This window comes from Orcinus orca, chromosome 4, assembly GCF_937001465.1.
Source record: "Orcinus orca chromosome 4, mOrcOrc1.1, whole genome shotgun sequence".
Lineage (NCBI taxonomy): Eukaryota > Metazoa > Chordata > Mammalia > Artiodactyla > Delphinidae > Orcinus > Orcinus orca.
In genome coordinates, this window is record NC_064562.1 from 152,761,225 (window position 1) to 152,785,058 (window position 23,834).

The 23,834-nt window shown below is 43.1% G+C and overlaps 1 protein-coding gene across 10 annotated transcripts in view; it reads right to left on the reverse strand.

Moving 5' to 3' along the window:
- The window catches only part of HTT (huntingtin), a 137,913-nt gene that overhangs the window by 77,559 nt on the left and 36,520 nt on the right, over nucleotides 1–23,834 (reverse strand). For 8 of the 10 annotated variants that reach the window (XR_004480837.2, XM_033419543.2, XM_004265165.4 and 5 more), the window contains 14 exons: nucleotides 21,789–21,993; nucleotides 20,545–20,592; nucleotides 17,539–17,619; nucleotides 12,508–12,860; nucleotides 9,452–9,575; nucleotides 9,076–9,194; nucleotides 7,325–7,436; nucleotides 6,936–7,073; nucleotides 5,965–6,123; nucleotides 5,769–5,866; nucleotides 4,576–4,715; nucleotides 3,510–3,573; nucleotides 3,159–3,259; nucleotides 653–799 (listed from right to left, as the gene is read on the reverse strand). Coding sequence is in view for 9 of the 10 variants with exons in the window: in XM_033419543.2 (XP_033275434.1) it covers nucleotides 653–799; nucleotides 3,159–3,259; nucleotides 3,510–3,573; nucleotides 4,576–4,715; nucleotides 5,769–5,866; nucleotides 5,965–6,123; nucleotides 6,936–7,073; nucleotides 7,325–7,436; nucleotides 9,076–9,194; nucleotides 9,452–9,575; nucleotides 12,508–12,860; nucleotides 17,539–17,619; nucleotides 20,545–20,592; nucleotides 21,789–21,993 (1,889 nt within the window). In the remaining variant the exon portion in view is untranslated. The remainder of the gene's footprint in view (nucleotides 1–652; nucleotides 800–3,158; nucleotides 3,260–3,509; nucleotides 3,574–4,575; nucleotides 4,716–5,768; nucleotides 5,867–5,964; nucleotides 6,124–6,935; nucleotides 7,074–7,324; nucleotides 7,437–9,075; nucleotides 9,195–9,451; nucleotides 9,576–12,507; nucleotides 12,861–17,538; nucleotides 17,620–20,544; nucleotides 20,593–21,788; nucleotides 21,994–23,834) is intronic. The other 2 variants (XM_033419542.2, XM_033419544.2) reach the window with 2 other exon arrangements.

Here is a 23,834-nt window from a genome sequence, read left to right on the forward strand (position 1 = left end):
ATACTCCATTCATGGCACGTGTCAATTTCAATCCCTCTTTGTAGTTACATATGAATTCTAATTCCCCAACTACATAAATGAAGCCCAGGTAGGATTAGCGTTGATTCACTTTTGTTTCCCTCAGTGTCCTGTCCTCAACAATAAAAAACACAGTCTACGTTAGTCTTCTAGTCTAAAAGACACAGAAAAGAATGGGCTGTGTACAACCATTTGAAATTGTATTTAAAAGACTCTCACAAAAAAATGTGAATAATAATAACTGCACATCACTGAACTAGCGATAACCCTAAATAACGCTGACACTCTTTAACAACCTGCTCACCTAAACATTAATGTCATGACATAACTATACTCTTCATAGGTAACACAAATATAGTGAAAATTTTAAGGACACATTTTTAGAGAAGACATAGCATTAGAGTCCTAGAGAAAAATACAGCTGTCGGTATGTGGCTCATAACAAACGATCATACGATTTACGAGGTCACTGCTGTGTGGCTGCAGCAGAGCTTAAATAAAGAGGCGGGGTGGTAGACCCTGAAAAAGAGAAGCGCCCCATCGAGGGAGGAGCGCCTATTCCAAGCGTGTTCTCTAGAAAACACGAGGCTTTAGAGTGAGCCCAGGGCACGCTTTCCTCGGCTAGCAGGGGTACCTGGTTATGGTGCTGGCGGAGAAGTGAGACGGAGGCTGCGCCTCGTGCATGAGAGGCTTCAGGTGAACGCTGCTTTGACCTCTCGCCATGGCCACGACTGCGTCAGCCTGTCCTTGGTCGCACTTATAGAACAGCTTCGGGACAAGCCTGACATAAAAGCAAGGTTTATTTTCCTTAGAAAGTACCTGAAACCCACCTGTGATCCCCTCCCTCCGGCTACCCAAAGACACTTCCTTCGTCAGGGGAATTAAGAGCAGAGGCTCCGATCGCAGGGCTACTCCCCCCCACACCCGCTCTGAAAAGACCAGGCGCTGGACTCTCTTCCTGTCTGTCATACAGTTACATACATCTCTCTACACATAATTAAATGCTTTGATTTAAAAAACCTTAAAAGTTCTCTTTCTAACCATCTTGATCAGCGTCAACTAGTGCGTGAAGCCAAGGTGCACAGGAAGCACTGAGTTCAGGGCAGATCTGAATGCCAGGGGCTGTCCCTTACTCTCTTCTGCAATTTTGTCTGCAAAACCGTCCCACACGCTCCCAGGTGCAGAGCTCCAGCTGAGGTCCCTCACAAATCCAAAGCGAACTCAGAGGCAGAATGCAGGGGGCACAGGGGCTCCTCCCTGCAATCAGCACTCGGCACACGCCCTGTGTGAGCACTCACACACCTACAGACGGGCCCATAACTTTTAGAAACAGTCAACTGTTTTATCACGTTAGTTTGCAAACCCAGTGCCTTTACTTAAAGTCTCTTTCCTCCATGAAGACCTGGTCGTAAGTGTAATTTTTTCCTAAGGTTTAATGAACTACTATCATTCACAGAAAATGGTGAAGATCCAAGATCTCTGATCAAGTAAGTTATAGAAATCCAGTCAAACCCATGAAAAGGCACACCTCGCAAGTAATCAAAGAAACGCAAATGACCGCATTGAAAACCGAAAGAATGTCCGCCGAAATGTAACTGGTTTTCTTTTGAGCAGTTTGATTACAAAGATTTTTATTTCCTCCTTTACATTTTTCCTAAGTTTTGTTCGGTAAACATTACTTTTAAAACAAGATAGACGTTACTTTAATAGGAAATACCAATGAGTGCCTGAACAACTGACACATATTTAACTTCTTTTGAAATACTGTTTTGGTGAGAAGAATCAGGCACAATCCTATTCTGGGAGTGGGAGCATAAACTGATCTGCTTCTGGACAGTGATTTCACAGTAAGTACCAAACCCCATAAAAATCCACTTCTAGGTATCTACCCATGAGAAATGAAAAGCATGATTCATAGTAGTCAAAAAGTGAAAATAATAATACCACCTGGTGAAGGTATAAATAAAACAGAGTATTATCTATGTAACAGAATACTATTCAACAATGGAAGGAACAAACACACCACGTAGCATGGATGAATCTCAAAAACCAGGCAAAAGAAGCCAGACGCCAAAGTCCCATCTATTTATTATGTGACCTCATTTATACAGAACATGTAGAAAAGGCAAACCTCTAAAGTCAGGAAACAGATTAGTGGTTGCCTGTGGCCAGGTGGGAATTGGGAATTATTGCAAATGGGCACAAAAGATCTTTTTGAGATGATGGAAATGTTCTAAAATTGGATTGTGGTGAAGGTTGCACAACTCTGTAAATTTACCAAAACTCATTTAACTGTACACTTAAAATGAGTAAATTTTAGAGATATAAAATTATACCTCAATAAAGCTACTAGGGAAAATCAGAAAGCTTGCCTGGCCTAGTAACTCAACTTCCAGGAATTAATTCTAAGAAAAAAAATTACACATAAACATTTATGTATAACAACAGTCACTGAACCATTATTCATTATTTAAATCAATAAAGATTTAATATCCAACCAAATAATATTTATATAAAAATTTATCACAACTACATAGTGAAAAAGTGGCCACTAACTAAAAAACTTTTTAAACAATATTTACAGGCTTTATTTATCTCACACTATATGAAATGTCATGCACTTCAGTACAGAAATATGAATATATTTGAATAGAGGGTGCCGCCCCAGACAACAATGCCAGTTAAAATTTCTTTTTTAGAAGAGTATTTCCAACAGGAAGATGCTAATAATACATTATGTGGAAATTATCAGATAACAGAACTGCATGTACATTTTGTCCCAATTTTGAAAAAGAAACTTGTACACAGGATATACAGGAAAAAATGTTAACAGTGGTTATCTCCAATGGTAGAACCGAAGGTGATTTTTCCAGTGCTAGTCTTCATATTTCAAAATTCTGGCCATGAAAGTGCATTACTTTTATAATATGAAGCTAGTACTTTGTTGTTTAAATTTCCATTTTAGACCCTTAAGGTAGTGAAAAATACCTTTTTTGATAGTTTAAGAGTAGCTGGCTGTGAGCTCAAAAGATTTAGGAATACTGCCCCACGTCCTCTGAATTTTCCCCTCTCTTCCCATTCTCATATCATTTAGTACTTTAACCAAGAAAGTGAAAAGAGATAAAATACTTGGTAAGTACCTCGTTAACGAAGCTGCAGCAACGTGGCGCACCCTGGGGTCTTCATCCCCAAGCAAATAGATGACAATGTTATTGAGCACTCGTTCTTGCAGTTTTAAAAGCTTTGGAAAGAAGGATAATAAAAACAGATATATTAACTAAGTTTTAGGTCAGATATTTTGGAAAGCCAGTGAGGAAGAACTCAACATCACTAGTCCTAAAGTCACGCATACAATCACAACTTTCATGACGTCAATAAATACTTCACGTGAAATAAATCTAGGACAGAATGCATTCCAAGACATTCTACTCCACTAGGAAAGTGCACTTCCTGGAAGTTAAATCACGGCCTCACAAAAATGAAGGGCTTACCCCTGTATAATGATGGGCCCTTCTGTGTAGGTTTTCTGCTTTTGCCTCCAAAAAGCTCACCAACCTAACACAAAAGAACATATTTCACAATGAAACAATTTAGTTACTGAACAAACACCCGCTGATGGCCTACACGACTGACAGAGCAAGGAAGACGGCCGGTTCCAGCACATTAACCAAGAGCCAGGGAAGGCTCTGAGGCAGCCTTGCTTAAAACAGCAGAAAGACTCATGTTTTCCAAACAAGTAGAATTTACACTGCTCTCCTGACTCCAGACTCAGTCAGACACTGCTCAGGAAACTATTTTCCTTCAAAATGGATATAAGCAGCTGTTATTTTGAAAGACCCAAGTGCCCTAGAGAATCAGCTCAGAGGGGCAGACTGTGGGGAGGGGGCTGAGACTCTGGCGCCTCCCCAAGACCGGAAGGTCCCCGCCCGCCCCGCTCAGGGTCCTGTCTGTGAGGCGTAGGTGAAAGCAACCCCGACTTCATGGAGATGTTGTGAGGTTGAGAGAAGGTAACCCACAGAGGTCACCTAGCCCAGCCTGGCACGCAACAAGCACTCTATAAATGGCGGCTTAAAAGCACAATATTCCCGGACAATAAAGGACCATTTCCCGTCTAAAAGAAAGCATGGAGAGAAATCATCTGGAAAGAAAATTTACTCTTAGAAAATGAAAACTGCAAGGCATCAGAAGTTATTTTTAGCTGCAACACAATACAGATCAGCTAAGTTCAGTACAGTGCTAAGTACACTCGTTTAAACAAGCACAAGTGACACAAGCTTCACTGTCTTAGAAGTTCGAGCTCTTTTATTCACACCACCCAGAACACCTAGATGACTAAGACTACTGGAAAACCCCACTCCTCTGCCTGTACGTAAACATTCCAGGAAGGGGGCAAAGTCAAGGAGGAGACGGGCAGCGGCAGCCGTGCAAACCACTCCGATGCTGACACGGGTCACTTGATAAGCGTCACTACTGGCACCAGCGGACCGGGCCTTCCAACGCGTGTTCAGACTTGGGAGGGGCTGTGGTTCGCCGACCCAACGAGCCCGACTCACTCACCTGAAGTCGATCTCTGCCACGGTCTCCAGAAGCTCCGTCCTCACCAGCCAGTAGGAGCTGCTCCGCAGGGCCAGCATGTCGGTGAGGAGCTGCAGCCCCCACTCGCTGTAGCTGCTGCTGCAGAGACTCATGACGCAGAGCTGGAAGGCACAGCGGGCAGCAGGTGGGCCTCCACCGACCCCTCCCACGCCGACCCCTCCCACCGTCCCCGCTCCGTCTTCCTTTAACAAGGACAGGGATGCTGCCCTGTTTCCACATCTCTCAGAAACACTTATCATATACACTCACCTCCATAAACTCGAGTTGCAAAGTAAATGTGTCCCTTCCACAAAACTGTTTTCTTCCCCCCATCTCTGCCGCTACCCTGGCCTCTCCTCCCGGACACCAGCCTCGCCATCACCGACCACGCGCCACACCGCCACCGCTAAACCCGAGCTCAGCCGCGGGCCTAGCACATGGGACACAGCACCCGAGCCCTTCCTGACGTGACCCTGCCCTTGGCCGCACGAGCGGACAGGACGGGGCTTCCGAGGCTGCACCCTCCCCCGAGCCCTGAGCACACTCGTGGGCAGTTCCACACACGGCCTGCTGCCTGCCGCCAACCCCCTTCCTTCTGCTCCAGCAAAGACAGACTGACTGAAACTTGGCAAACAACTCGAACTGAGGAACAATTCTGGCCGGGCCAAAGGGACGGTATCCCATAAATCTGACAATTGTAGGGTTTTTGTTTTGATTTTTACTGGTTAACTTGGACTGCTGTTGACTAGCCAGTTGTGATTTATGAACCAGCGGATATAAAGTTTCCTACCACATAAAGGACTGGGGCTCTCCCTCGACACAAGAAACAAAGGGGATTAAATAACCCCTATGCCTCACTTTAACTCTATCCATTCTATGGGACTGAAAGAGTTGTTGTTTTTTTAATTCAACAGGTTTTACACTTAATGTGAGCAAGGTACAGACACCCTTTAGGGAAGGTATACTGCAAACAAATATTCTGAGATTTAAATCAAAGTCTATTAAGCCTTAACTGTTGGCAATGTTTTCCTTCTAAGGCTGAGTGGTGGATACACAGATGTTTATTATTGTTTAGAATATCTGGAAATATTTAATGTTAAGCTCCAATTTTAACTGTAACATTGGTAAAATTTCCACTAATCAAAGAAGTGATTTCCACAAATGACTATGCTCACCCTCACAGCTGTACAAGCCAACTTGCAAGTAACAGAAGATTCGTCCTTCAAAGTTTTCTGCAGCAGGGGAATGCAGTCCGCCAGAGAAAATGTATTTCCTGATCGGAAGAGCAAGGAACAAACACCTTCATGTGAACCTGAACATGAGAATGCCATCTGGAAGAGACAACACTGAAAGCTGAACACTCGACGTTACCTGTCAGGGTTCTGACGGTGCCCATCCAGTCTCCCACGTGGAAGCGGGACCTGCTGAGGATGGAGGAGACAAGGGTCCCACAGAGGATAGCTGTGGCTCCTCTAACCTGTGGGTCCCCATGGTCGATGTAGTTCAAGATGTCTGACACGTACTGCTCCTCTGTGGAGAGAGACGGCCGGCCACTGTACAAGTCCCTACCGTCAACTTTCTAACTCAGGGCAAAGGCTGAATTCTCAGGAAAGAAAAAGAGGGCGAGGCAGTGATCCTAATCTAGAAAAGACTTGAATATAATAACCATCAGTGGTAAAAACGTTTCGGGGTTTAAAGATTCTATATTCATCCTTCAACACAATAGATTTTCTGGATTATAATTCCAGGTTGTCAGCCAATAATCAAAATTCCAAGGTTTCATCTCAAAAAATTATTAGAGAACCCCAAACTTGTCCATACTTACCTAATATAAATTCAAAAGCATGGGTTGTCCCCTTGCCCAAGGAAAGACAGAGAGCAGGCGGGAGGATAACTTTAGGGGAGAGAGTCTCCCCACCGTTCACCCTATCGTGAGAATACGCCCCAGAACGTGCATGACAGGAGACTGGCTCGCTGCTGCCCCAGCTGGTCTCGGTGCCCACTGGCTCTGAGTGTGAACACCTGGCCTGGGTGGTGTGGCCCAAAGCCATTTTGATTATATACAATTTGTGCTTTTGGTATAAATCCAATTCATACGCAAATAAGCTCTGCCGGTCCCAGATTTCTATCGCTTTGTTGTATGTGTTTCAACTAAACGCTGCATCTATAGGGGGTCCAGGAAGCTAAAAACATGACTGTGTGTTTTATGGAGAACACACCTCAAATGCCGCAAATTAGCTAAGAAAACTTAGTGCTCTAAAACTAAAATGGTCAAGACGGTTTGAAATAGTTTTCAAAATAATGACTGAACGTGAGGAATAAGATACAAACTTTGAACGTACCAGGGTATTCCATGGTGTCAAGCGGTGCTCTGTAAAGTCTGCCGAAGAAAGATTCAGGGTGAAGGGCCACAGCAGCTCCAACACAGCTGAGCGCCAGTGCCTTCACGCTGACCCTCACATCCCTATCCGGAACCAAGGCTGCAAACAAATACACCTGGGTCACCTTCAGCTTCAAAGCAGCACATATCCAGCTTCCAAATACACAAAACCAGACCCACTAAACCAGCTGCTCCCGTCTTCCCCTCCCTCCCGCTCCGGTCAGTGAAAACCAAAGCTCGTCCCCAGATTCTACTCTGTCTGCTGCAAACAGGCACGAAGCTGGTTCCCAAGATGACCTCTGAAACCTAAAGTCATTCCCTTCAACTCTGCACCTGCCTTTCTACACTTACCGTGTTTTTCCCCAGTTAGCAAAAATGAAGCGGACAGAAGGCGGACACAATGGACAAGAGGAGCAGAATCTTCATCACTGGACTGGCCAATGTCGCCTTTGATCCGGCAGGGCTGGAACAGAAAAACTGACACTTGTTTGTCTTATAATCACGGAACCCACCCATTGATTCGTTAGTTCATCCAACAAATAGTTCCAGAACAGCAGCTGTGCCAGGCGCTTGGGATTCAGAGACGCCTACCTTCACCCACAGGTGCCCAACCTCACGGGCCACGGCAGAGCAGAATCAGACCAGCCAGAGGGAGTCCTGACCCGGGGCCGTGTGGGCTGTGGCAGGGATGAGCCCAACGTGCAGGGAGGGAGCCACACAGGAGGGCAGCTGAGACCTGGCATCCGGGGGAAGCTCCTCGGGCAGAGGAAAGAGCCTGGGGGAGCCCAAAGCTGCGAGGGGTGGGCCTGGTGCGAGGGGGCCCAGAAGGAACAGCCGAGGTCGCTACAGCGACTGAGCATCATGGAGGGACTAAGTACAAAACACTACTTCTTGCCCTCAAGGAATTTAAAATTAGCTGGGAATACAGGACACTTACATGGAAAATATAAGCAAGAGAGATAATTTTAAGATAGTTCAATGAACAAGTGAGCAGCAACAAAAAAACCCGAACAACCTGATTAAAAAATGGGCAAAGGACTTGAACAGACATTTTCCAAAGAAGGCATATGAATGGCCAATAAACCCATGAAAAGATGCTCAACATCACTAATCATCAGGGAAATTCAAATCAAAGCCACAGTGATACACCACTTCACACCCAGTGTGATGGCCACTCTCAAAAAGAGCAGAAAACAGCAAGTGCTGGCAAAGATGTGGAGAAAATGGAACGCTGGTGCACTGTGGGTAGGAACGTAAAATGGTGCAGCTGCTGCAGAAAACAGTACAGTGTTTCCTCAAAAAATTAAAAACGGAACTATCACATGATCCAGCAATTCCACTTCTGACATATACCCTAAAGAAATGAAATCAGGGTCTTGAAGAGGTATTTGCACACTCACCGATAACAGCATTATTTACAACAGACACAATGTGGGAGTAACCCAAGTGTCCATCAAGAGATGAGGAGAAAGAAAAGCGAAATGTAGTAAACACGTTCTGACACCGGCTACAACACGGATGAGCCTTGAGGACATTCTGCTGAGTGAAACAAGCGGTCACAAAAGGACAGATCCCGCATGGTTCCATGCATATGAGCTCCCTAGAGTCACCAAATCCAGACACAGAAAGCAGGATGGTGGGTGAGAGGGGCCGGGGGAACGGGAGGTTAGTGTCTAATGGGGACAGAGTTCCAGTTTGGGAAGATGAGAAAAGTTCTGTGGACGGATGGTGGTGACGGCTGCACAACAGTGTGAATGCACTTAATACCATTGAACTGTACACTTCAAAATGCTTATGACGGTAAATTCTGTCATGAGTATTTTACCACAGTAAATAAACAAACAAACACATCAATTCAATGGAACAAAACCAAGAATGCTGCAAGGCCATGCATGACCACCAGATGGTGAGGACGCGCTCACACCTGGAGAGGCAGAAAAGCAGAGCAGACCCGGGAAGAGGGCAATACACGAAGGGGAGACAGCTGAGCAAAAGCTCAGCGACGGGAAAGCCAAGAGCGTGGTGGACAGGCAGCACCAGGGCACTGCCGAACACGCACGGGAGCTCGGGATGCTGAGCAGTCTCGGGCCTAAGTGTCTCACCTTGTTTTCTGGATCTCCTGGCTCAGCAGCTTCATCTCTTGAGACAAATTTATCTATACTGCTGTCGGAGGGCTGCCTGCTGTGGCCCATGCTTTGCAACAAATGTGCTTGTTGAAGGGCTTCAAAATCAGAGAAAGAGAGGTTAAGTGACAAGTTTCCAATTAAAACACAAATACACATATTTATACAAAGTCAATATGAAACCACAGGATTTAGATTAAAAAAAGGATAATAACTTCTCAATTGATCTTCCTCATTTGCTATTTACGCCTCAGGAAACAAAGACACCAGGAGATTTCTTCTCAGAAGCTGAGATATAAGAGGTCAGGGTTGAAGACAAGGCCGCTCCGTAGTACATGGCCTGAAGTCAACGTACCGATGGAAGAGTTTCTGAAAGCCTCCGCGTCTTCATCAGGAAGAACCACAGCAGCGTCCTCGTCCTCGTCCTGGGGCTGCCCCACTTGCATCCCTGGGTACTGGCTGTCGGCACCATCTAATACCTAAACAGTTCAAGAGGGGCTGTGAGGGTTCTGAAGTGCGACCACCGAGGGGCAAGCCCTCCAACGTGGAAGGCAAAGGCAAAACCCCACAAATAACACGGACCCCATCTCACACGCCAACACGAAGGTCACTTCTTCAAGTACACATGGGTGCGTGCGTGTACGTTATCAAGAGCTGACTGACCACGCATTACTGCTACATTATAAAAAGCTTTTGTAACTCTAAAAATTCCAAAACAATTCCAATCTGAACATTTCTCTTTTTGATTACAAAAAGAAAAAAAATCCAAACAAAAGTCTTTGTGTTCACAAGCAAGTCAAAAATGAGGAAAAATCTTTTAGACAAAAGTCTACCAATAGGTTATCCCCTAAACTGTTAGAAATGACCCAACTAAGTTTTGGGCACAATATTTCATATATTTAGCCATATATGTGGGTTATGATTTCATACAGCAAAATTTTTCACATCCAATTGTAATTGACCTGAAAAACTGAGTGATGTACCTTCAGTATGCAAGTTAAATTATTACTGAAATAAATTCTGTATCATTTAAAAAATCATCCCAAATCCCTCCAGTTAAATTAAAAAGAAACTGAGCTACTTGCTCAAAAACAACCAAGAAAGAAATGATTTCCTCCACTCTCCAGACTGTTTTAAAAAAAAAAGAACCCACACAGGTTAAAATGAGAAGTTTCACCACAATAAAAAACAACATTTTTTGAATATCATACTACACCCCAGGCAGGCTCAAAAGTAATTACATGTATTATTTCCCTTATCCTCATAAGCCTTAACAACATAAGTACTGTCATCCTCTTCATTTCGTGGATAAGAAAACTGAGGCAAGAAGGGCCATAACTGTGCTAGGCTACACAGCTTGTAAATGGCCGAGGCAGAATTCTCATCGTGGTGGGCTCCCTCCAAGACAAGCCCCGAACTGGGCTATCTCATGAGGACAATCCCGACCCCCTACAGTTGGCTTATTTTTCTCTATGGCACTTATTGCTATCTGACTATGTGTTTATCTACCTGTTGATTACTGGCTCATCATCTGCCCCACCCACACAGGCACACACTCTAGAACAGAGGCAGGCAAACTACATCGGTGTGCCAAACCTGGCCCACCAGCTGTTTTTGTAAATAAAGTTTTATTGGAACACAGTCATGCACGTTCATTTACATATTTACGGCTGCTCTGGCACTTCAACAGCACAGATGAGTATACAACACAGGTCATATGGTTCACAAAGCCAAAGATATTTATTATCTGGCCCTAAATGGGAAGAGTTTGAGGAGTCCCACTCTAAAATACTAGCTTTGGGCTTCCCTGGTGGCGCAGTGGTTGAGAATCTGCCTGCCAATGCAGGGGACACGGGTTCGAGCCCTGGTCTGGGAAGATCCCACATGCCGCGGAGCAACTAGGCCCGTGTGCCGCAACTACTGAGCCTGCGCTCTAGAGCCCGTGAGCCACAACTACTGAGCCTGCGCGTCTGGAGCTTGTGCTCCGCAACAAGAGAGGCCACAACAGTGAGAGGCCTGCGCACCGTGATGAAGAGTGGCCCCCACTTGCCGCAACTAGAGAAAGCCCTCGCACAGAAACGAAGACCCAACACAGCCAAAAATTAATTAATTAATTAATTAATCAATTAAAAAATATACATATTAGCTTTAGTGTGAGCAGTTTTGTATGTTGTGCCCTCTACTTCATCTGCGGCTTGTAGGACAATCCCTGGAACATAACAGATGCTCAGTACATTTGTTCAGCCAATAACTAATGACTAAATAAAGGACATGGAAGCACCTCATAAATCAGAAAGAACTCTGCCAGTGTGAGAAGCATCAAGGGAAGAGGTGTAGTCCCCTGCAGGCTACAGCCCGGCGTGGGTCCCTGGCCCAGCCCTACCACACAACATACAGCTGCTGCAGCACCCCCAGATGGGAGGCTCCCACAACCTCCTATGGTCGTTGAGCCCTACTTGTAGCAAACCTGCCCAGAAATCACCTCCTGTGAAAAGGCAAGGTGAGAGCCGGCACAATAAGCAAACAGCAGAGCCCCCCCCCCCCCCCGCACACTTGACGTGCTGCTGAGCCCAGCGCTCGCCCAGCCCTCTCACCTCCCAGCCTACGGGTCAGCACTCTTCACCCTTTCCTGACTTAAACTCATTCCCCACCCTTCCCGCTATCTGTCCTGTCCTCCTCCAGGTCTTCTAGTTAAAAACCCCAACCGTGAGCCCCCTTCTCCAGCCAAGTAAGCGGCAAGCCACTCGGCCATTAGGAACCACATCCACGTGACAAGTGGGAAGCTGCCAGTGCTTTAGCTCATGATTTGCAACGCACAGTTTCTGTATTCATTTAAGTAAAATATATATATATATATTCTTAACAAAATGCATTCAATAGTAGCAAAACAACAGTACAAACTGTTTCGATAAAATGGGGCTGTAAAATCTGGCATATACCTGCACCAAACCTTAGACCACTCTGGAGGCGCTTCTTGTCCACTAACTCAGATAAGAGGCCCTCAGAGCCATGCTCAAGATGGGACATGTTGTAAAAGGTTTTGAAAAGTCAAAAAGGGTTAAAATAACGCACAGTATTAATGTTCTTAATCATCCTGCATTAAGACCACAGGTCTGTTACTAACAGGCTCCTCAAGGACTTTCAAAAGAATGACTTAACCTGTGCCCAACAAGATATTAAGAAACTTTTAATGCACTTGTGACCTCCACGTTCGGCACAAAAGACACTGGGCTGTTTCCTTCAGTGAAGGACTCAGATGGGGCCGAGCTGCCTGTTAAGCATCTGAGCTGGTGACCTCTACACTATTATCAGTGGGTCAGATGAATGGAGTGAACCAGCAGGAGGGTCCAGGTCTGGGCCTCCAGGGAAGGCCCCTCTGAAGAAACCGGGCTGCCCCCTCCAACCACTCACAATTTCAGAACTGTCGGAAGGGGTCACGGCTGAATCGGGCCCCTCGGTGGTGGTCTGGGAGCTGTCACTGATGGGAGAGGAGGCCTGGGTCCCATCGTTCAGGTCCATGGCAGGGTCAGACGGGACGGCGCTAATCTGGCTGGAGCTGTGGCTCAAGATGTCCTCCTCGTCCCCGTCAGTGGCACCACTCGTCAAGTCACAGCCGGTCAGATCCACCGAGTCCGTCTGAAGTGTGTGCTGTGACCGGGGCTGCTCAGTGATGATGTCGTGACCCACAGAGTCGGCAGCTGAGCCAGGAGTGGAGACCCCAGAAGAGGCAGCCAGCTCACCACCAATCTCACCCTTGACTGAGGCTGAAGACAAAGAAACACTCATTCTTCAAAGGGTCAGGAAAAGCATTCAATACGGGATCAGATATTTGCAAAATACCCCAAAGTTCACTATCAGCAAATGTTTTAACTGCAAGAATCCCTGAAATACAGTGAAAATATGAACTACTCAATTTCAAAAGCAAGACAACAATGCATCCTTCAAACATGTTTACTGTATTATTTACTTACCTTTTACTATATTACAGTATTGATAAAATAAGGATCACAAGTAGATATTTTTTAAGTGCTGTGAATATTCTCAAATGGCATTTCAGTGCAAAACCTGAACCCTGCCCAGCAACATTGCCACCTCCAGTTCTTAAGCAACTGGTCCAGCCTGAGCGTGGAGCAGCGACAAGACTTAGGCGATTCCTAGGCAGCCTGGTCAGGGGCACAGGCTGGGTGGTCACAAATGCCTGGAGCAGGGCTTCCCTGGTGGTGCAGTGGTTGAGAGTCCGCCTGCCGATGCAGGGGACAGGGTTCGAGCCCTGATCCGGGAAGATCCCACATGCCACATAGCAACTAAGTCCGTGCGCCACAACTACTGCTGAGCCTGCGCTCTAGAGCCCAAGAGCCAACACTACTGAAGCCTGCGTGCCTAGAGCCCGTGCTCCACAACAAGACAAGCCACTGCAATGAGAAGCCCGCACACAGCAACTAAGAGTAGCCCCCGCTCGCCACAACTAGAGAAAGCCCACGCACAGCAACAAAGACCCAACGCAGCCAAAAATAAATAAATTTATTTAAAAAAGCAAAAAACAAAAAAAACCCAAATGCCCGGAGCTCTAAGCAAGCAGTGCTCTTGGAGATGGGCTTTCCTTCTTCCCAGACCCTGTTCAAGACCTCTAAGCCAGTCCTACTCTCCGGTAGCGTAAAGTTTCACATTTTCCTAGTTTAGTTTTTAAATTCCCATTTAAAAAAAAACAAAAAACAAAACAAACAAACAAACAAACAAAACACCATTATGGGGACTTCCCCGGTAGCACAGTGGTTAAGACTCTGTGCTCCCAGTGCAGGGGGCTTGGGTTCGATCCCTGATCAGGGAACTAGATCCCACACGCATGCCTCAACTAAGAGTTCATATGCCACAACTAAGGAGCTGGCAAGCTGCCACTAAGGAGCCCACCTGCTGCAACTAAGACCCGGTACAACCAAATAAATAAATAAGTAAAATTATTTATTTATAAATAAATAAATAAATAAATAAATATACTACCACTACATAAAAATCTACACCAGGCTGTTAGCAGTGTCACTCCTGTAGGCCAGTGGGTCAATGAGCACTTGGGCTTTATAACGTTGTGTATAGCTGCAATTTTTTTGTTGTTTTAACTTTATTTTTGTAAGTTAAAAAATCAATTTCTATTTTGTAGACTAAATCAATAAGTAAGTAATCACCACTGAAATCATTCAGATTTTCCTTCCTCAGTATTTCAGCCTCATTTTCAGTTATCTAAAAATATTATTTTGCACAGGGTTATACAACCCAAACCACTCTCATTTAATCCAATTATTAGTATCTTACTAAATACTCATCTTTCACAAGATGAATAAAGAGCTTAGATAACTATTTGTAAACAAATGTAAATTTCTTTCAAGTTAAATTATCCTCAGACAATTTTTTTTAATTGAGGTATAGTTGATTTACAATGTTTCAGGTGTACAGCAGTGATTCAGCTACATGCATATATATATATATATATATTTACAGATTCTTTTCCATTATAGGTTATTACAAGACATTGAATATAGTTCCCTGTGCTATACAGTAGGTCCTTGTTTATCTATTTTATATATAATAGTGTGTATATCTGTTAAACCCAAATTCCCAATTTATCCCTCTCCTGCTCTTTCCCCTCTGGTAACCATAAGTTTGTTTTCTTTGTGAATCTATTTCTGTTTTGTAAATGAGTTCATTTGTATCATCTTTTTAAGACTCCACATATAAGTGCTAACATACGGTATTTGTCTTTCTCCGTCTGACTTACTTCACTTAGTATGATAATCTCTAGGTCCATCCATGTTGCTGCAAATGTCATTATTTCATTCTTTTTTATGGCTGAATAGTATTCCATCATATGTATGTACCACGTCTTCTTTAAGCATTTCTCTGTCGATGGGCATTTAGATTGTTTCCACGTTTTGGTTATTGTAAGTAGTGCTGCAGTGAACATATGGGTGCATGTATCCTTTCAAACCATGTTTTTCTCTGGATATATGCCCAGGAGTGAGATTGCTGGATCATATGGTAGCTCGATTTTCAGTTTTTTAAGGAACTTCCACACTTCCACTTTTCCGTAGTGGCTGGACCAATTTACATTCCCACCCACAGTGTAGGAGGGATCTCTTTTCTCCACACCCTCTCCAGCATTTATTATTTGTAGACTTTTTGATGATGGCCATTCTGACTGGTGTGAGGTGGTACCTCATTGTAGTTTTGATTTGCATTTCTCTAATAATTAGTGATAATGAATATCTTTTCATGTACCTGTTGGCTATCTCTATGTCTTCTTTGGAGAAATGTCTATTTAGGTCTCTGCCCATTTTTTGATTGGATTGTATATTTTTTTTACATGAAGCTGTATGAGCTGTTTGTATATTTTGGAAATTAATCCCTTGTCGGTCTCGTCACTTGCAAATATTTTCTCCCATTCTGTAGGTTGTCTTTTCATTTTCTTTATGGTTTCCTTTGCTGTGCAAAAGCTTTTAATTCCATTACTCTAGGAAACAGACCCAGAAAAACACTGCTGTGATTATGTCAAAGAGTATTCTGCCTATGTTTTCCTCTAGGAGTTTTATAGTATCTGTTCTTACATTTAGGTCTTCAATCCATTTTTAGTTTATTTTCATATATGGTTTAGAGAATGTTCTAATTTCATTCTTCTACATCTAGCTGTCTAGTGTTCCCAGCACCACTTTATTGAAGAGACTGTCTTTCCTCCATTGTATAGTCTTGCCTCATATGTTGTAGATTAATTGACCATAAGTGTGTGGGTTTATTTCTGGGCTTTCTATCCTGTTGCACTGATCTATGTGTCTGTTTTTGTGCCAGTACCATACTGTTTTAATTAGTGTAGCTTTGTAGTAGAGTCTGAAGTCAGGGAGGGATTCTTCCAGCTCCATTCTTCTTTTTCAAGATTGTTTTGACTATTCAGGGTCTTTTGTGTTTCCATACAAATTAAAAAAATTTTTTGTTCCAGTTCTGTGGAAAATGCCACTGGTAATTTGATAGGGATTGCAATGAATCTGTAGATTGCCTTGGGGGTATGGTCATTTTAACAATATTGATTCTTCCAATCCAAGATCACAGTATATCTTTCCATCTGTTTATGTTGTCTTCAATTTCTTTCATCAGTGTCTTATAGTTTTTAGAGTACAGGTCTTTTCCCTCCTTAGGTAGGTTTATTCCTAGGTTTTTGTTTTTCTTTTTTTGATGAGATGCTAAACGGGACTGCTTCCTTAATTTCTCTTTCTGACATTTTATTGTTAGTGTATATTAATTTTGTATATTAATTTTGAATCCTGCAACTTTACCAAATTCATTGATGAGCTCTTGTAGTTTTCCGGTGGCATCTTTAGGATTTTTTATGTATAGTATCATCTGCAAACACTGACAGTTTTACTTCTTCCATTCCAACTTGGATTCTTTTTATTTCTTTTTCTTCTCTGATTGCTGTGGTTAGGACTTCCAAAACTATGTTGAATAAAAGTGGCGAGATTGGGCATCCTTGTCTTGTTCCTGATCTTAGACGGAATGCTTTCAACTTTTCACCATTGAGTATGATGTTAGCTGTGCGCTTGTCATATATAGCCCTTATTATGTTGAGGTATGTTCCCTCTATGCCCACTTTCTGGAGTTTTTATCATAAATGGATGTTGAATTTTTTCAAAAGCTTTCTCTACATCTATTGAGATGATCATATGGTTTTTATTCTTCAGTTTGTTGATGTGGTCTATCACATTGACTGATTTGTGGATACTGAAAAATCCTTGCATCCCTGGGATAAATCCTATTTGACTACATCTATGTTCGTCAATGATATTGGCCTGTAATTTTCTTTTTTTGTGGTATCTTTGTCTGGTTTCAGTATCAAGGTGACAGTGGCCTCATAGAATGAGTTTAGAAGTGTTCCTTCCTCTGCAATTTTTTGGAATAGTTTCACAAGGATAGGTGTTAACTCTTCTCTAAATGTTTGGTAGAATTCACCTGTGAAGCCATCTGGTCCTGGACTTTTGTTTGTTGGGAGTTTTTAAATTACTGATTCAGTTTCAATACTGATAATCGGTCTGTTCATATTTTCTATTTCTTCCTGGTTCAGAGCCTCAGACAATTTTTAATCCCATTTTCCCCCTCACAACCCATGCAATTCATGAGACACTTTACCCACCATCCTCTTCTCAAAAAGACTTATACTCAGGGAGTATAAACCTAATTTTAAAACAGCTTAAACCAGGGAAAACAGCAAACACTTGATGCAAGAAAACACACACACATTTCAAAGTGAACACTATAAAAGACTCCGGAATCATCCACCATTTGAGCAAGCTGGCTTCACTGCTGCCTCCCAGGAGCAAGATCCATGGAGGTGCAGGGGAGGGGAGGAGGTGGGCGCAGCAGGGGAGAGCAAGGAGGACACCACGGCCACTCCGAGAGAGCTACCTGAAAAGGTGGGGCTGCTGCCGTCTGACCTTGACTCAGAGTCATCCTCCAAGGCTGCTGCTTCTCCAAAGAGCACTTTCCCTAGGAAATGATGTAGCGAGAGTCCTTTTAAGCTTGCTAAAAGGACGAACTTTGAAAATCAAATAAATGTACATTCCAAGAGGAATATCGTAAGTATATTTAATTCCTGCTCTCAGTCCATCATTATATATAAGTTCCTTTATACCTCTAGAGTGTGAAACACAAAAAATGCAGAGATATCATACTTAGAGTATTATTAAAGTCAATAAACCTATATGGAAAAAGAATTAAAAGCAACGATTCTCAATCTGTACCACAAAGTACTTTAATAATTAATATTTATTGACTTAGACTACTGTTAATGTTAAATAATTTATATTACTATTTATTTAATCTTAAAAATGGTAAGTTATGGCTAGAACCAATTCTATTAGCCTTTGGAATATTCATGTCATATCTCCAATGGCACATCAAAACTTATATATAAAACTTTTATAGCTAAAAGTCACTTTCATTTTATCTTTTAATCTGCTAGATTTCTATCATTGATAATCAGTACTCAGGTACTGTTATGATCTATGAGGATGGAATAATATTTCATCTTTTGCAAAATCCTAAAAATACATTTCACAGTTCATGGTTTCTAAATTATATTAATAAGAAAAAAAGTAAACAAAAGTCTTAACATGATTTAACTGGGATCATTAAATCATTTTGGTTATATTACATATAAATGTCATTAAACAACACTATCAATATAATTACTGGTAAGTTCCAATTTCTGATTTCACTGCTCTTCAAAGATTAAGTCATAGGGGTGATAACTTCCACAAATCTACACTGATGTGACGTTAAAGCCCTCCCCCCACCCCAGAATAAAGCAAAGGAAACTCAAAATCTAGATGAAACTAACACAGCAACTTCGCTTATCTACTAAATAACAGGGTCCTTTATTACAGAACAAGTGATTTACCTTGAGAAAGCAAATAACATTCCAACCTGTGAATTCAGAGTTAATGAAATCAGTCTCTGTCTTTGGAAACAGTAGTTTGCAAATCTGTTCCAAGGAGTTCTCCGGAAGAGTGGGCAAGGGCCAGGCTGCTGCCAGGATGCCAGGCCACAACCCCCAGCCCTCACCCTTACATTCAACAACAACAACTCTGTTTTTCTCTCTCCTATGTACTGGCAGATTTCACTTGAAAAAAAGAATTCTGCAGCTATGACAGGAAACTGTGAAAACTGCAGCTCTAAATAAAAACAACAACAAAACACTTGAAAAACAAAAAAGAGATTGAGGACAAATTGTATGTCCTAGCCCCAAGAAAACAAAATACATCTCTACTAGTCAACGAGTCATTTTATCATCATCAGAAAAAGTGACCGAGAAACAAACAAGGCAAGTGCCGGAGAAATCTCGTCACATGCCTGAAAATCTCTTCCTAGTCCAAGAATAGAAAGGCTAGCTTTTCCTGGAACCCTTTCAGTTTTCAAGCAATCTCAGTGTTTTCACCAAAATCTCAAACTTGACTAAGTATCCCACACTATGATGGCCCAAATATTATTAATTCTAAGTACTTCTAGGAAATGCTTACTTAATCCAGTTAAGGCTAGAATATTATTCCTGTTAAGATCCCATTCAATACTACAAATAATATTAGGCATTAGGCTCTCAATTAAATATTCAACTCATGACACACAAAAAAGATTAGTATGTTGTATGTAAAAGATTAGTTGTTATATGTCAATTATACATCAAAAAAACCCAAAAACGGTATAAGTCTTTTAGGATTTCAAAATAGAAAACAACAGCAATTCTTTCCTATGGAAATCTAGACTGGAACAGAACATAATTGGTGCTATAAGTGATGACGTGTACCAAAGCTATCAGACCATGTCAGACACACTTCGATTAAATAAAAATAAACAAACTGTATCAGAAACTTAGGTATGTACGAAGCTAAATATGTCTGAAAAATGACAACCAGGCCCAAATTCACCAAATAATTAACCAAACATTATTCCTAATACTAAACAAAATTCATTGGGAAGATGAGTTACCTTTATAAACATAACATTCCCTAAAGCAGGAGAAGGCAAACTCCAGCTCACCCAGTTCTGTAAAATAAAGTTGTACTGGAATGAAGTTGCACCCATTAGCTTAGTATTGTCTATGGCTGCCTTCCTGCCACAGGACAGAGTTGAATCATTGCAAAAGAGACAGTAAGGGCCACAGGCTAAAATGGGTACCACCTGGCCCTTTACAGAAAACATTTGCTGACCCCTGGCCTAAAGCATTAGAAATTTATGACAGGGAATTCTGTGGTGGTCCAGTGGTTAGGATACGGTGCTCTCATTGCCGGGGCCCCGGGTTTAATCCCTGGTCAGGGAACTAAAATCCCATAAGCCACGTGGTACAACCAAAAAAAAAAAAAAAAAAAAAGGAAATATATGACAAACCAATTCTGATACACAAGCAACTTTTAAAACCCATCCTAGGGACTTCCCTGGTGGCACAGTGGTTAAGAATCCACCTGCTAATGCAGGGGACACGCGTTCAAGCCCTGGTCCGGGAAGATCCCACATGACGCAGAGCAATGAAGCCCGTGCGCCACAACTACTGAGCCTGCGCTCTAGAGCCCGCGAGCCACAACTACTGAAGCCCGTGCACCTAGAGCCTGTGCTCCGCAACAAGAGAAGCCACTGCAATGAGATGCCCGCTTGCTGCAACAAAAGGTAGCCCCCGCTCGCCACAACTAGAGAAAGCCCACGCACAGCAACAAAGACCCAATGCAGCCATAAATTAATTAATTATTTATTCTTTAAAAAGCCATCCTACAGGACTATTCAGGCCTGGTTATCAGATTCCAGCAACATTTATACATATAATCACCCTGCTGAGAAGAGTTATAGGCATAGCCAATTACATTACAGAAATATGGAAAAAGCAGTAAAATTGAAAATAAGAATCATTTCTGAAATAATCACCTTTTTGTTTCCTTGAAAGGACAGGGCTGCATGAAGAACCCCCTCCAGCTGTAAATCACAGAAAATGACAGATGAAAGTAAGGTAACAAGCCACTAAAATGCAGAAGGAATTAGAAAATCTTTAAGCTTGATTCAACTTTAAAACTAGAAAATATGTGAACATATTTCTACAGGTGGTGCTTAACTACCATACTGTAACATGAAATCTGCATGTTACAATTTTAATTTCAACGTGAAAATTATATTAACACTCAAATATACAGTTCTAAAATGCAAAAGAGCTCAAAGTGCATTTAAAAAGTCAAACTAAAAACATTAGAAATCTCGGATTATTTGGTCAACTAATAATTAAGTACAAATTTTCATTAGAAACAATCATTAGAAATTAGTATTTCCAGCAATTATTTGTAAGGCATGCATTCCAGAGAGAAAAGGATTGTTCAGTACAAAGGACAGTGGACAGGCAGATCAACATTTTCTACTCATGGTTCAGGCAAACACTTGTGTTCAAACGAGGCAGCAGTCAGACTTCACGCCAACCTTCCCTGGTCTGCAGATGCTGTGGGTAAAGGCCACACCGCACCCACACTGCACTAAACGGACCCCATGCACCACGCCTACTCAGTGCAGTCAGCAAAGGCTGCAGAAAGAAGCCTCTGCCGCTGAGCCAGACCCAGTTCTAGAGGCTGCGACTCAGGGACCCATCTCTTCCAGCTCCCCAGGGGCAGCTCCACATTAGACTGGTAGGTCTGCACAGCATCCGGGGGCGGGATTAGGGCCCAGTGCCCAAGAGCATGGGGAAGAAGAGCAGAGATGGGGCGGAAGAGGTGCCACGAGACGAGGAACAGAAGGGGTTTTCTAGAATCAGGCGCGACAGCAAAAAGGGCCCAGAGGGCAGAAAAGGAGTCCAGAATTCCAGGAAGACTTGAAGAGCCCACCTTTGGCAAAGGGACACAGCGCCTGGAAATCCCTTCCCGAATGCTTCCACTTCACGACAGATGAAATGCCACGCAGAGGCAGCCGAGTCAGATGCAGGAGGCGGGTTTCACGTGCTGGCCTCACCCTGCCACCTAGCCTTCCCACCTCAGCCCTGCCCCGTCTACACAATAAGGACGACACCTGCATCGCAAGTCTCCTAAGGAACTGAGCTGTCCGTTGCTCAGCACAGCATCGGAGCAAGGGTCAGGAGAGGGGCCAATAACACTGCAGGGTGGACTCCAAGAGTCACCTTCCTAACACCTTACCTATAAGCTCCACGATACTTCCGCTACGACTTCGGCAACCGGGCTCATCCTTAGCGGCAGTGAGCTGCCCGATGCCGCCCGCCGTGGTCAGCACCCGCAGGAGCTCAGGTGGAGGGGTTCTGAGGAGCTGCTGCAGGAGTTCCAGTGCGCCAGTCACAACATTGTGGTCTTGGTGCTGAGTATAATGCAAGGTCAGTTCGTACACCTAGAAACAGAAACACCAGTGTCATTCCCATGGTTTTTAAAATGTGTCCTAGGTTTCAGGTTTTTGTTTTGTCTTACGTTGGGAAAATTTGTGCCTTAATTTCACTCTCTAAAGACTTCTCTATCCCTTCTACCAGTGTGATCATAGCTTCCATGCTGTTTTCTAAAGTCCCAGCATTTTTTTCACTGTTACCTTAATTCCTTAAAAGTAAATAGAGCACTTCCACAAAAGCAGAAGCAGGCTAGTGAAGAGCTCCAGCTCCGTAAATGGGCGACTAGTAAAGGAGAGTAAAGCCCCAAATACACGGAGCGCACAGCTACTCGAACACACACGTCATAAGCAAGAAGTACTGTCATGAGTGCCACTGAGAAAGGGTTTCCAAAGCTTTTAAAGGCACTACATTAAACTTCATTAGTGCTTTTAATACTATATCACATTATATGAACATAGTGTATTTATCCTTTTTCCCTTTAATTAGAGGTGCCAGATAATATACGGAGTTCCCAGCCAAACCTGAATTTCAGATAAACAAATAATTTTGTAGTGTAACTGTGTCCCGTGCAATTTCAGGCATACTTACACCACAAGATTACTGATGATTTATCTGAAATTCAAATAACTGGTACCCCCTATTTTTATTTGCCAAGTTGGGCAGCCTTACCTTTAATATCATAAAAGTCATATATACGTTTTTTAAAAAGACAGTATAGCGGTTTATAGAGTAAAAGTCTCAAAGGTGGCTACTTTGACTGGCTTGTTTTTAGTTCCTCTGATGGTTACCTCCGTAACTCTAGGTCACAGATCTGCAAACCGCAGTCCACAGGCGAATGTGGCCCTCCATCTGTTTCTGCACATAGTCTTACTGGAGCACGGCTGTGTGTGTACTGTCTGTGGCTGCTCTCCTGCTACGGTGCTGCAGTTGAGTAGCTGGCCCATGAGCCCTGCTCTAGGTAATCAGCTTTACACCGCGATTCCTGAGCCGTCTGCTCTGAGCAAAGAATCTCTTGACTTCTTACTATGTAAATGGAGGAAATGGGCACCCACACTCCCTCACCTCATCTGCCTCCTCCCAAATTCTGTTAGCAACCTGAGTGCTTTTATATTAAGGGTTACATTTATTTAGTACGATGTAACTTTTAAAATCGCACGTGCTCTGCCTAGATGTTGAGCATCTGTCATACACAGCGAAGTCAGTCAGAGAGAGAAAAACACATATTGCAGATTAACGCATACATGTGGAATCTAGAAAAATGGTACAGATGAACCTATCTGCAGGGCAGGAATAGAGACGCAGACGTAGAGCACAGACGTGTGGACACGGTGGGCAGGAAGGGGAGGGTGGGATGAATTGGGAGATTACAACTGACGTAAGTACGCTACCATGTGTAAAACAGGTATAGTGGGAACCTGCAGTATAGCACAGGGAGCTCAGCTCGGTGCTCTGTGATGACCTAGATGCGGGGGAGGGGAGGGAGGGGGAGGTCCCAGAGGGAGGGGATATATGTATACGTACAGCTGATTCACTTCGTTGTACAGCAGACACTAACACAACATTGTAAAGCAATTATACGCCAATAAAAAAAAAATCAGTATGTGTCTCATCACGTGTACATTAACACCCTTCACTGCAAAGCCTGTTAATGTGACTGGACCCAAAAAGAAAGAAGTATTTCATTATTACTAGTCCTGTGTCACTTGAAAGAGAATGTCCCAAGGATAACCGTTAAATGGATTCTCTTTTATCATAATCTCTTACTTGCTTAAAATTATTCAACATTTTAATTTGTTTCATAATTGGATAACTTACTTTTATAAATCTTCCTGGTTTTCCCCTCCTTTTA